Below are 12004 nucleotides of genomic sequence, written 5' to 3' on the forward strand. Positions count from 1 at the left end.
TTTTTTTTCCTCTGAAATTGTTTATATTTTTCTTTCTATTTTTCTTTCTGCTTAGTTTTTATTTTAGGCATTTATAGACTCTTCTTCTCCAAGGTATCCCTTTTTCTTCTGTCCTTGTTTTTTGTTTGGTTTGGTTTTGGGTTTTTGTTGTTGTTGTTGTTGATGTTGTTGTTGTTTTGAGACAAGATTTCTCTATTTAGCTCTGGCTGTCCTGTTTAGTAGACTAGGCTGGCCTTAAATTCACAGAGATTGCCTATCTTTGTCTCCTGAATGCTGAGATTAAAGGCATGTGCCACCACCTTTCATCCTTTTCCCCATTCTAAAAAATAATGGAGAGTTGAAAGAGAAATGCAAGCAGGCTGTTGGTGGTAAAGCCAGAAAGAGCAGTACAGAGAGGACTCATTCCTGACCCTCTTGTTACCATGTCAGTGGGTTTTTTTAACCACTGGGAAGTGAGTTACAGATATGTTTCCAGATACTTCAACATGTGTGTTTGCTCTCAGTGGCATGAACTTTTATTTTTTTTTTAAGATTTTTTTTTTTAACATTCTTTTTTTTTTTTTAATTTTTTTTCTTTTTATTTCTTCCTTGACCAAGTTATCATTGAGTAGAGTGTTGTTCAAGGTCCATGTGCATGTGGACTTTCTGTTGATTTGTTGTTATTGAAGACCACTGAAGGAACATTTTTTTTTTTTTTTTCGGAGCTGGGGACCGAACCCAGGGCCTTGCGCTTCTTAGGCAAGCGCTCTACCACTGAGCTAAATTCCCAACCCCGTAAGATTTTTTTTAAAATTGTGTATGTGTGTAGATGCCTGTACATGTGTGTATAAATATCTGCACATGTGAGTGCAGATGCGTGAAGAGTTCTGAAGAGGGCATCAGATCTGGAGCTGGAGTTAACGGGTTCTGAGCTGCCAGATGTGTGTGCTAGGGGCTAAGCTCGGGTCTTCTGCAAGAGGAGCACATGCTCTTGCCCCTGAGTCACTTCTCTAGCTCCAACTTTTGACATGTCTCTTTGATGTGTTTGTCATAAGTATCTTCCCCAGTATATTGCATGTTTCTGACTCTTCACTTGCTTTCAGATGGTGACTTGCCATGCCGTGCTAACATTCTGGTTACGGAGCTGTTTGACACAGAGCTGATTGGGGAGGGAGCACTGCCCTCTTATGAGCACGCACACAAGCATCTTGTACAGGTAGTAGTTCAGAGCCTTCCTTGGGATGCAGCCATCACACACAGCCGCTGCTACACCATGCTCGGTACAGCCCTTCAGAATCTCCATACTCCCGGGCCTCCCTCTAGTTCCTGGCAGGCATCTAGCTCGGGTGGCAGTAGCGCTGACCTGGAGAAACTTTTGCTTGTAACTCCCAGCTGTGGGAAATCCCCCTCACTGCTGGGTTTTCAGGGCCTGGTAATGGATCAGAGTGAGTTAGGACCACTAGGTAGAACCACAGCCAAGTAGGTGAGGGGGGCTCTGCAGGTGTCCTGTTGACTTTGTCATTCTAGATCCTAGCTCAGACTTCAGGAGTCTAATGCCAGGTGCTTCACTGTCAACGTATTTTAAACACAGGACAATTTGGGAAAAGTTTCTTCCCCCAACATTCATTCTAATTCTAGGTGCACAATAAAGCTTAAGGTGTGACTACATAGAAACTCCTTTGGAAAGTACAAGTGAGCATGAGGGTGGGGTCTAGGGCTAAAAGGCCTAGAATCTAGTGTGGTCTCTGAATGATAATGTAGAAGTCAGCAGGCTAAAATGCATGTGACATCTCCCCTAAGGATGTGTCCTGTTAAAGATAAAGCTCTAGGGAGGGAGAGCCTGGGATAAACATTCTGGGGGATCTAGGTAAGGTCTGTTATCAGGTCACTAACAATACCCACGTTTTGGTGGGAAAACAGGTATTTTATATCCTCCATTAAGGAGAGGCCCCTGTGTGTTCAACATTCCTGGTTCACTAGTGTTTGGGGGCAAGAAGACTTTCATGTTCCTCAACAAGTCAGGGTAATGCTCATCAGTGCTAGACGAACTCAGCAGGCCGGGGTGGGCAGCTGCTCGTTGTGTCTGCGTCCAGGAAGGCTTTTTCGTCTGGTGTTCTGGGTGAGGGCTGCACTGAAGGGGTCACTTTGAAGCCAGAATGGCTACCTGTCTGGGAGACTCCGAGGTCTGTGTGGTAAAGTCCATTACCATATCAATGTGTAGGGTTTTTGAAATATTTAATTGTAGCTGGATTTTACAACTTCATAGGTTTTTCTTTCTTCACTCTCCTCCTCTTTCCTGCCCTTCCAACTCCTTATCACTAGATGAGAGAAAAGGAGAGAGATCCCTGAATAAAGGCAGGAGTTGGAAAGGGGGTGGTGTTATTCTTTTTTTTTGGTTCTTTTTTTTCGGAGCTGGGGACCGAACCCAGGGCCTTGCGCTTCCTAGGCAAGCGCTCTACCACTGAGCTAAATCCCCAACCCCGGTGTTATTCTTGTTAGACTTCTTCCTGCTGACAAGGGGCATCAAGGTCCCTGGGGCAAGTTTGATCTCTACCGTCAGGATATCTAAATTTCATTGTTTCTTCCCTTGTGCATGAAAACTTAACAAACTGTGACCAACAATCCACCCCACCTTTTGAGGCCCTATAGCCTTTATATACTCCATGAAAAGTCCCCAGAATTCAAAATGCCACACAATCACAGAAACTGTCTGCAGCTGGTAAAATCACGCCTCTACTAGAACATGAGGCAAATCATAGCTCCCACAGCTGGGATTTAAATGAAAACACACTCTTATTTTTGTGTTTTTTCAAGAAACCAAAATTTTCACTACATTTAATAGTTCTAGGTAACTAGGAACTAATCTTAAGGCATTTTAGTACTCAAAGCTAAGGCAGAAAGACTGTAAGTAAGAGGTTAGTCTAGACTACATAACAAGACATTGTCTTTAAAAATAATAATCACTTTAGGCATCATGTACTCTCTTTTCTTTCAAGACATAGGGCAGAAAACAGTTCACCCTCCTGACAGGAAGGCCTTAGAGTTACTAAGTCACCCAGATATGAAGACGTGTGACACGGGTGAGGTGCTGGTGCAGAGGCACCTGACTTACTGTGTGTTGTTCATTTGTGACATAAACCTAGGAAGACTGTGAAGCAGTGCCTCACAGGGCGACTGTCTATGCCCAGTTGGTGGAGTCCAAAAGGATGTGGTCATGGAACAAGCTGTTTCCTGTCCGGGTCCAGACTGGTCTTGGAGAGCAGCTTATCATTCCTCCCTCAGAATTGGAGAGGTGTCCTGGTGCACCTTCCGTCTATGACATTCAGCTGAACCAGGTGTCACCTGCTGACTTCACTGTCCTCAGTGATGTGCTGCCAATGTTCAGGTACTGTGGACCCTCCAGGGTGGCTGTTCTTTGAGACATTTGATCGGATGTCTTCTTTTATGGAACAGAAATCTAGCTGAGTCCTTTCCACATCAGTACTGATGTTGGACAGGTTTCTGTGGAAACTTAACAGAGGTGCATGTGAGCTCAATTATGCTTCAGTTCCCAAATATTCTTCCACAGCGTGGACTTCAGCAAGCAAGTCAGCAGCTCGGCAGCGTGCCATAGCAAGCAGTTTGTCCCTCTGGCATCTGGCCAAGCACAGGTGGTTCTCTCCTGGTGGGACATAGAAATGGACCCTGAGGGCAAGATCAAGTGCACCATGGCACCCTTTTGGGCACAGACAGATCCACAGGAACTTCAGGTAAGAGGCAGGAGCTGAGCACATTTCATGTAAGTCAGGGAACTTTTGTTTCTTTTTACCCCTAGATCACTGATTCAGTCAAAGGCAAAGAAGATATTTTCTTTTGGGAAGTCACACATGCACATACACACAAGTACAAGGGACTGGGAATGCACTCAGGGATAGAGCCCTTCCATAGCATGCATGAGTCTCTGTGCTACATACATGCGTATCCCAAACACTACAAAGAAAACTGATAAAAAAGTAAGATTAGAAAGCACAGCCTTACAGTGTAGTAAGGTTACCTCTCCTCCCTGGGGGAGTTTACAGTGGCCTCAGTGAATTAGTGCTGCCATTCTCCTTGTCCTGGCATAGCCATGCACCTCCTCACCTTCTGTCATACATGGTCCAGGGGGCTCAGTCGACTTGGAATGGAGAACCTCAACCTCACTCCTTTTGGTTCAAAATTCACCTTCTCCAGCTCAGGGAAAATGAGCAGAGGAATGTGAACTACAAAATAGAAGTACTATTCAACATGTAAGTTTTCACTTTTAAACTGCTATGAAATAAAACAACATAAATGAACTGCAATGAAATACTATCTTTACCTATTAGTAAATAAAATTCAGAAAGTTTGGTGACACAGTCCAACCTGGTAGGAAGTGATAGATGTTAGGGCTCTGGGTACTTTTGCTTATGTGCAGAGTGATTCACTTCCAAGATAATCGTCGTATCCTTAATTTTGTAGAAAAAGAAAAGCAGAAAGGCCACATGTAAGGCTCAAATCACCCTGTGTCTTTCAGTGAACAAGACAGCCCTCTGGGCACTGATGCAGAACTCACAGCTTCCTTGTATAGGGTGTGTGGGACAGGAAGGTGTTAGAGAAGCACCCTGGAGTACTCAGAAGTGTTAAATTCATACAGTACAGGAAGAAATAACAAGCGTGAGAGAACCTCAGCTGTTTATCCTGTGTTAGCCTTTGTGAACAGACATCTTAGATACCTGCCTTTCTGCTAAATCCAGGAACAAGTGGGTGAGCTAAGTTCCAGGCCCGTGCAGCAAGCCTTGTCTTCATTTGCATATAGCCACTGGAGTCTGACAAGACCTGGTTTCCTTAGTTTCTAGAAATAACAATAAGCAGGTGGTTACTCCATTAGAGTTGAGCCAGGTCGTTTTTTAAATATATATTTTTAAGATTTATTTGTTTATTTATTTAACACATGTGAGTAAATCATTGCCATCTTCATTCACACCAGAAGAGGGCATCAGATCCCATTACAGATGGTTGTGAGCCACCATGTGGTTGCTGGGAATTGAACTCAGGACCTCAGGAAGAGCAGTCAGTGCTCTTAACCGCTGAGCCATCTCTCCAGCCCCGTTTTTTATATTTTAATTCATTTAAATATAAATGATCTTGCTATATAACAAGCTAGCCTGAACTCACAAGGTAACTCAGGCTAACCCAAATTCATGGTTGTCCTTCTTCAGCTTTCTCAGTGCCGGGATTACAGCTTTGTGCTACACATCTAACTCAGGTACTAACTTTTTTTTTAGGATAGTTTATTCTTTCTAATTTTTTCAAATGCTAGCACCTAATTTCTAAAAAACAAGACACATAGGTTATAAGAATAACATACCCGGTTGGGGATTTAGCTCAGTGGTAGAGCGCTTGCCTAGGAAGCGCAAGGCCCTGGGTTCGGTCCCCAGCTCCGGGAAAAAAAAAAAGAATAACATACCAGCAGGTATGGTGGCACAGGCCTTTAATCCCAGTATTCAGGAGGTAGAGGCAGGGGGATCTCTGAATTTGAGGCCTTCCTGGTATATCTAACAAGTTCCAGACCAGCCAGGGCTACATAGTGAGACCCTGTGTCCTTACCCCCAAATAATAATAATAATAATAATAATAATAATAATAATAATAATAATAATAACTATTACACTTTCTTGGAAAAATGGAAGTATATACAAATTTACATTAGATCCTACTACCCAAAGTAACTACCTTTCTTGTGTTTCCAAATATGTATAAGGTCTTACTAATATTTAACCTCTGTGTGTGTGTGTGTGTGTGTGTGTGTGTGTGTGTGTGTGTGTGCTTTTCGGTTTGTTGTTTTATTCTGTATCATAGTCCTTGTCATTTGTACATGTCTTTGAGTTTCCTTGTATGGGAAATATGGCACATGTTCCTTCCAGGCCAGGAATTTGGCAGGGAGCAGGAAGGCGCCTACCTTCTCAGGTGAGCGTTTCCAGGGCCTCGACCTGCTCTCCTCACCAGGCTGCCTGGCACGGTTTCCTTCCCACATATGTAACTATAGCTTCTCTATCTTTTCCTGTTTTCCTTCTATGTAGGAATCTTAGTGGGGACTATCACTATTTATTAAAGGTTAACTGGGGCTCATCTGAGCTCAGGGATGGAGAGTTGCCGACCATATTTGATGCTCTAGTTTTTGTTTTGTTGATTGCTTTTTGTTTCTTTCAGAAAATTTCTCTGTGTAGCCCTGGCTCTCCTGGAACTCACTCTATAGACCAGGCTGTACTTAAAGTCACAGAGTTCACCTGCTCAGAGTCTCCTGAGTGCTGGGTGGCGTGTGCCACCACCATCTGGCTGCTCTGGGTTTTTAATTTTCAGACAAAATCTCTGTAAATCATGTTTCACAATTTAGAATATTTTACTTCTTTTAAAAACTCTATTTAATTCAAAGGTGTAAACTATACAAACTTCAAAACTTCGTGTTATTTTAAACTTTTGGGTGTGTGTGAAACAGTATGGTACATGTGTGAGTTATGGTGAATGGAGTATGTGACTTGTTAGTGCTGTTAGTGTGTTCATATGTGCCTGTGGGTGAGCCTGTGCCATGTATGTGTGGAGGCCAGAGGTCAGTCACCTTCTATCTTCATTTTTTAAACACGATCTCTCACTGAACGGAAACTCAGATTTGGCTAGGCTGGTTGCCCATTCAGGGATGCCTCTGTCCTCTCCTGTCCCCCAGGTTGTAGACACCCAGCTGTTCAGCCTTACATAGGTTCTGGGGATTCAAACTCAGGTCCTCAAGCCTGGCAGCAGTCACCTCACCAATTAAGCCATCTTCCCCAGCCCCTGTCTCCCCAACCTTTGTTTTTAACAATTGTAGACTTACAGAGTAAGTGAGAATGGACACTGACCATATCTTACTTCAAGTAATAATTGTTAATATTCTCCACATTTGCTGTATCTCTTCCTCCCTTTTCTCTGCTTCCTTTCCTCTCTCAGTGCACACAGTTTCTGCTCAGTCATTTGATAGTAAATTACAAATATCTGACAACTTGACTGTTTGATACTTACAAGAACAAAACTTCCCTCATAAGCAAAATACTATCATAACACCTAAGAAAATTAACAATATACTATTCTATAACATCTAATATGATTCAAAATAAAATTCCCTTAATTGTCCCCTAATGTCTTGGATAGCTTTTGTTTTCCTAGTCTAGGACCCAGTTAGATACTATGTATTATATTTGACCTTTCTGTGTTTTGAAGCCTTGTAGAAGACAAAAGGATATTTTGTGTATGTTAAAGCCTTGATAAGATTTCCCCTTGGCCACTGGGTCAGTCTTGGTTGTGAGCCAGAGAATGTTTCCTTGGACTGAAAGATGACTCACAGTCCAACAGGTGAAGGTAAGAGCATTGGCTCTTGTGCTGGCTAGTCTTATGTCAACTTTACACAGGCTAGCATCATCTTAAAAGAGGAAACCTTGGGCTGGAGAGATGGCTCAGCGGTAAAGAGCACCAACTGCTCTTCCAGAGGACCTGAGTTCAAATCCCAGCAACCACATGGTGGCTCACAGCCATCTATAATGAGATCTGATACCCCCTTCTGGTGCACTCACATACATAAAATAAATAAATATATTTAAAAAAAAAAAAGAGGAAACCTTGGTTGATAAAATGCCTCCATAAGATCTGTAGGGCAATTTCTTAGTGATTGATGTTGTAGGGCCCAGCCATTGTGCAATCCCTGAGCTGGCAGTCCTGGACTCTATAAGAAAGTAGAGCTGAGTAAGCCACGATGAGCAAGCCAGTAAGCAGCACTCTTCCATAACTTCTGCCTCAACTCCTGCCTTCAGGTTCCTGCCCTGCTTGAATTCCTGTCTTGATTTCCTTCAGTGATTACCAGAGCTGTATAAGCATAAGCCAGATAAACCCTTTCCTTCCAAACTTGCTCTTGGCCATGGTGTTTCATTATAGCAATAGTGACCCTAACTAAGACAGTGCTGTGCTGTGAGGAGAGAGCAGAGACTGCATTTGTCCCTTCTAAAGCTACCTCAAAAGACCACTGCCCTTGATGTCTTCTAAAGTCAGGAAGGTTCCAGGAAGCTTTTGGGACACTGGCTTCTCTGATTAGATTTTTTTCCTTATTCTTTAGGGCTAATAATAGGTACTTAGAGTCTATGCCGTGTCTCTTTGCATCTGATTGTTGGCTTTGGCCCGCTGGATTGGAAGCATTGTTGTCACAGCTTGGTGAAAGCTGGCTTTCTACTCCTTATTTCAGTGGCGGGACCACTGGATGCAGTGTGTGTACTTCCTGCCCCAGGAGGAGCCCATTATGCAGGGCTCACCCCGATGCCTGGCTGCTCACCATGATGACTACTGTGTGTGGTACAGCCTTCAGAGAACCAGGTAAGCCTGTTTGTTGTTGGGGTGGAGGACTGGCCCTCAGAGACTGCATTGATGTAAACTTTCTATGGAAAGACCTTGCAGAGATTTGAATGGGCAGAACAGAATAAAATAAGTAAGATGGTCTTGTGGGTAAAGGTGCTTGTAGCCAAGCTTGATGATGGGAGTTCAGTCCTCAGAGTCCACCTAGTGAAGGAGAGAACCACCTAGTGAAGGAGAACCTATTCCGCAACGCTGTCCTCTGACTTCTACATTTGTGTTATTGCACTCCCCAGCCACATACAAAATAAAAATCATAATTTACAAAGCAAAAGTTTGTGGCAGGATGTATCTGTGTTTATGTATATGTAGAAACTGTTATAGATTGTTAAGTTTTATTCAAAACAAATATATGAAAAATATAGACTCATAGGGCTCTGTAACATGCTGTGCTGGTGTCCGGACTCACCTAGAATCTTGGAGAGACCTCTGCGTGTATCTCGTAGGGTCCAGGTTGAGTTTTGGTGTCCTTATTCTCAGTGCTGTGCCCTTGTGATCTCTGGTTTCCAGTTCAGAATGTTTTTTTTAAAGATGTATTTACTTATTTTGTGTATGTGAGTACACTGTCACTCTCTTCAGACACACCAGAAGAGGACATCAGATCTCATTACAGGTGGTTGTGAGCCACCATGTGGTTGGTGGGATTTGAACTCAGGACCTCTGGAAGAGCAGTAGTCAGTGCTCATAACTGATGAGCCACCTCTCCAGCCTCCCCTCCCCCAGTGTAGAATATTGATTACATATGCTTGGCTTTTTATCTCCCGGCTCAGCCCTGATGAGAATAACAGTGCCTACCAAGTTCGACCTGTATGTGACTGTCAGGCTCACCTGCTCTGGAACCGGCCACGGTTTGGAGAGATCAATGATCAGGACAGAACTGATCACTATGCCCGAGCCCTGAGGACTGTAAGTGTACCTTGCTTTGTGTTTGGGTCTCACTGTTCTGCTCATGGTGTGTTCTGACAGTTTTGTTTTGTCTCCTTGTCTTCACCTGCCTTCCTCTGGAGCAGATGCTAGGCAGCCTGAGAGCTTGCTCAAGACTCCTTATTCTCTGCTCTGTGAGAGGTCACTGGGTGTTCTCTCTTCCCATAAGGGCTCCCCTAAGAGCCTTTCCCCAGTCCAGACTTGTTCCTGATGCCTTTGCCTCTGGGAGTACCAACCCCGCCTTTAGCTAGACCTTTAGCTGTTTTCATCTGTTGAACCCTTCTGAAATTCCCTAATGTGGAAATCTGATCATGAAGCTCTCTGACCTAGTCTTCAGCTGAGGGTCCTAGGTAGAGTTTAGAAGGAGTCTCCTGGACCCCTTGGAGTTGTACACAGAAATATGTCTGCACATGCATGCACTTTGTGGGGGGAGAAGACTCCAAGCTGCCGTAAAGTCTTCTCCAGTGTACCCAAGACCTGTAAAGGCACCCCTACCTTTGGGGAGCCACTTGAAGGGTACGTGGACCAGATGGGGAAGAAATTTGTCACCACAGACTAGAAGGCACCTTCCTGCTCGTGGAGTAGGTCTTCAGCTGGGCCTTCTGACTGGGCTGTGTAGGGTCTTTCCTAGCAGTGGCCCCTGGAGGGAAAGTGGGCTCTCGTGTATGCTGAGGAAGCAGGCGTGATAAGGCAGGGGCCAAGAAAAGTTAACATGGCTGTGAGGAAGAGGAAATGAGAGCTGACGTATCCAGAAATCTGTTATGCCTGGAGAGAGAGGCTCGAAGGTGGCTGAGGGCATTTGTTTCTCTTCCTAAGGACCCAGATTTGATTCTTTGTACTCACAGCCACCTGTGACTCCAGTTCTAAGGTATCTGATGCCCTCTTCAGGCCTCAGTGGGCTACAGAGCCACATGAAGACAAACACCCATACACATAAAATAAAACTTAAAAAAAATGAAGCCAGTGAGTGGAATTGGGGAAGGGCAGCGTGCCTGTTAGATTGTCGGGAGGGGGCGTTTGGACGAAGGAAGCCCGTGCTGATCTTGCTCTTTTCCTGCAGATGCTGATGCCAGGTAGCATCTGCCTTTGTGTGAGTGACGGCAGTCTACTCTCTGTGTTGGCCCATCACCTTGGAGCAGAGCAGGTACCACCGGGTCATGCCTTTCTGTTGGCTTTGTAAGGGTCTTCTCTTTTCAATCTTACTTATTTTTCTTTTCTGGTTTGTTATTGTTCACTTTTTTAAAGGTTGGCATGGTATTAGGGCATGCTGTGGTCCAGGCATGGGATACTGTGCCAAAGCAGATACAGCTTTTGTGGGTGTGATGGGCTTGGTTTGGGTGCTGAGGACATTTACTGTTTCCATATATGGTCAGGAACAAGTAATGGCTACATAGCTGCGACCTAGGATTCTGAGTTAGCCACCTTCTAGAGTGAATATCCAGTGTAGTTGCTGTCCCAGGAAGGGAGTAAGGCCAGGCCATTGTTTTAGTATTCCCTTAACAACATTTCTGTCTTGAGTTTCTTCCCTCTTTAACTCCATCTCCTGTGTTCCCTTCAGGTGTTTACAGTCGAGAGTTCAGTAGCTTCCTATAGACTGATGAAAAGGGTAAGTGACGGTTGTTACCAGATTCATGAAGGGCCTGCTGGGCCTGCCTTCCCAAGTCTGGGATGGGCGACTTTGCAGAAGCATCACAACCAGGAGCTGGGAGGTATGGTCCTGCTTTGTACCTGCAGAGCAGGCCTTCTGGTTTTGGGGCAGACATCCACTAAGTAGGATTCTTGTTTGTTTGTTTTTGAGATAGGGCCTCACTGACTGAGTCTTACTGCTTTGGCTGGTCTGTAACTCACTGTAAAGCCGGCTGGCCTTAAGCTCACAGAGGTCTGTCTACCTCTGCCTCCCAAGTGCTGGGATTATGTGCAGCACCCTGCCAGGCTTCTGGCCTCCAGTTAGAAGCAAATGTTTATACTCTGCTTTTAGTTCTTGTAGTTGAAGAAGTTTAGTCTGTTCTCATTTCATATAAGACTAAGAAGCTAACTTCTCTGTGTAAATAGAACTGAGTGATTTGTTCCTGGGAGTAACCTTCTCTACCAAAACTGCAAGGCCAGTAATAGGTCCTGCCTGATGAAGGGCCATTTGCTCCTGACCTCTGTCGTGGTCTGAGGAGGTCCCAAAGAGATGTTTCCACAGCAGATAAAGTGGTACCCTACAGCCATTTAGTCAGAAGACTCAGCAGAGATGGTGACTTTGAGAGGTGTGATTTTTTTACCATTCTCTGATGCTGCAGATTGAGCCAGGCCTCAAGCATACTGGGCAGGCGCTCGACCATAGTTGTTTTCCCTGGTCCAAAACAATGTATGAGTGTAAACACAGTTACATTCTGTCTTTCAAAGATCTTCAAGGTTAACCACTTGGAAGATAAAATTACCGTCATCAATAAACGGCCTGAGTTGTTGACATCTGCAGACCTGGAGGGTAAGAAGGTAAGGAATGGGACTTCATGTTGCACTGGGGCTGTTTGAGTGAGGACAGAGTAGCATAGAGGTGGCCTAAGCCCCACCTTGCTGCCTTGGCTAAATGCTGTGATGTCTCTCCTGTAGCTTGGCCAGTCAAGACTTCACCACTATGAGAGTGGGTGAGAGTTGGTTTCCTGCCCCTCTCAGATGAGAGCATAGCGGC

The 12004-nt window shown here is 44.5% G+C and overlaps 1 protein-coding gene across 1 annotated transcript in view; it reads left to right on the top strand.

Moving 5' to 3' along the window:
• Prmt7 (protein arginine methyltransferase 7) overlaps nt 1-12004 on the top strand; it is a 50806-nt gene that overhangs the window by 31071 nt on the left and 7731 nt on the right. The window contains exons 6-13 of the mRNA NM_001014153.1: nt 1083-1195; nt 3123-3364; nt 3548-3728; nt 8240-8367; nt 9174-9309; nt 10388-10471; nt 10886-10933; nt 11719-11808. Of these exons, the coding sequence (NP_001014175.1) occupies nt 1083-1195; nt 3123-3364; nt 3548-3728; nt 8240-8367; nt 9174-9309; nt 10388-10471; nt 10886-10933; nt 11719-11808 (1022 nt within the window). The remainder of the gene's footprint in view (nt 1-1082; nt 1196-3122; nt 3365-3547; nt 3729-8239; nt 8368-9173; nt 9310-10387; nt 10472-10885; nt 10934-11718; nt 11809-12004) is intronic.

Source organism: Rattus norvegicus, chromosome 19, assembly GCF_036323735.1.
Source record: "Rattus norvegicus strain BN/NHsdMcwi chromosome 19, GRCr8, whole genome shotgun sequence".
Classification (NCBI taxonomy): domain Eukaryota; kingdom Metazoa; phylum Chordata; class Mammalia; order Rodentia; family Muridae; genus Rattus; species Rattus norvegicus.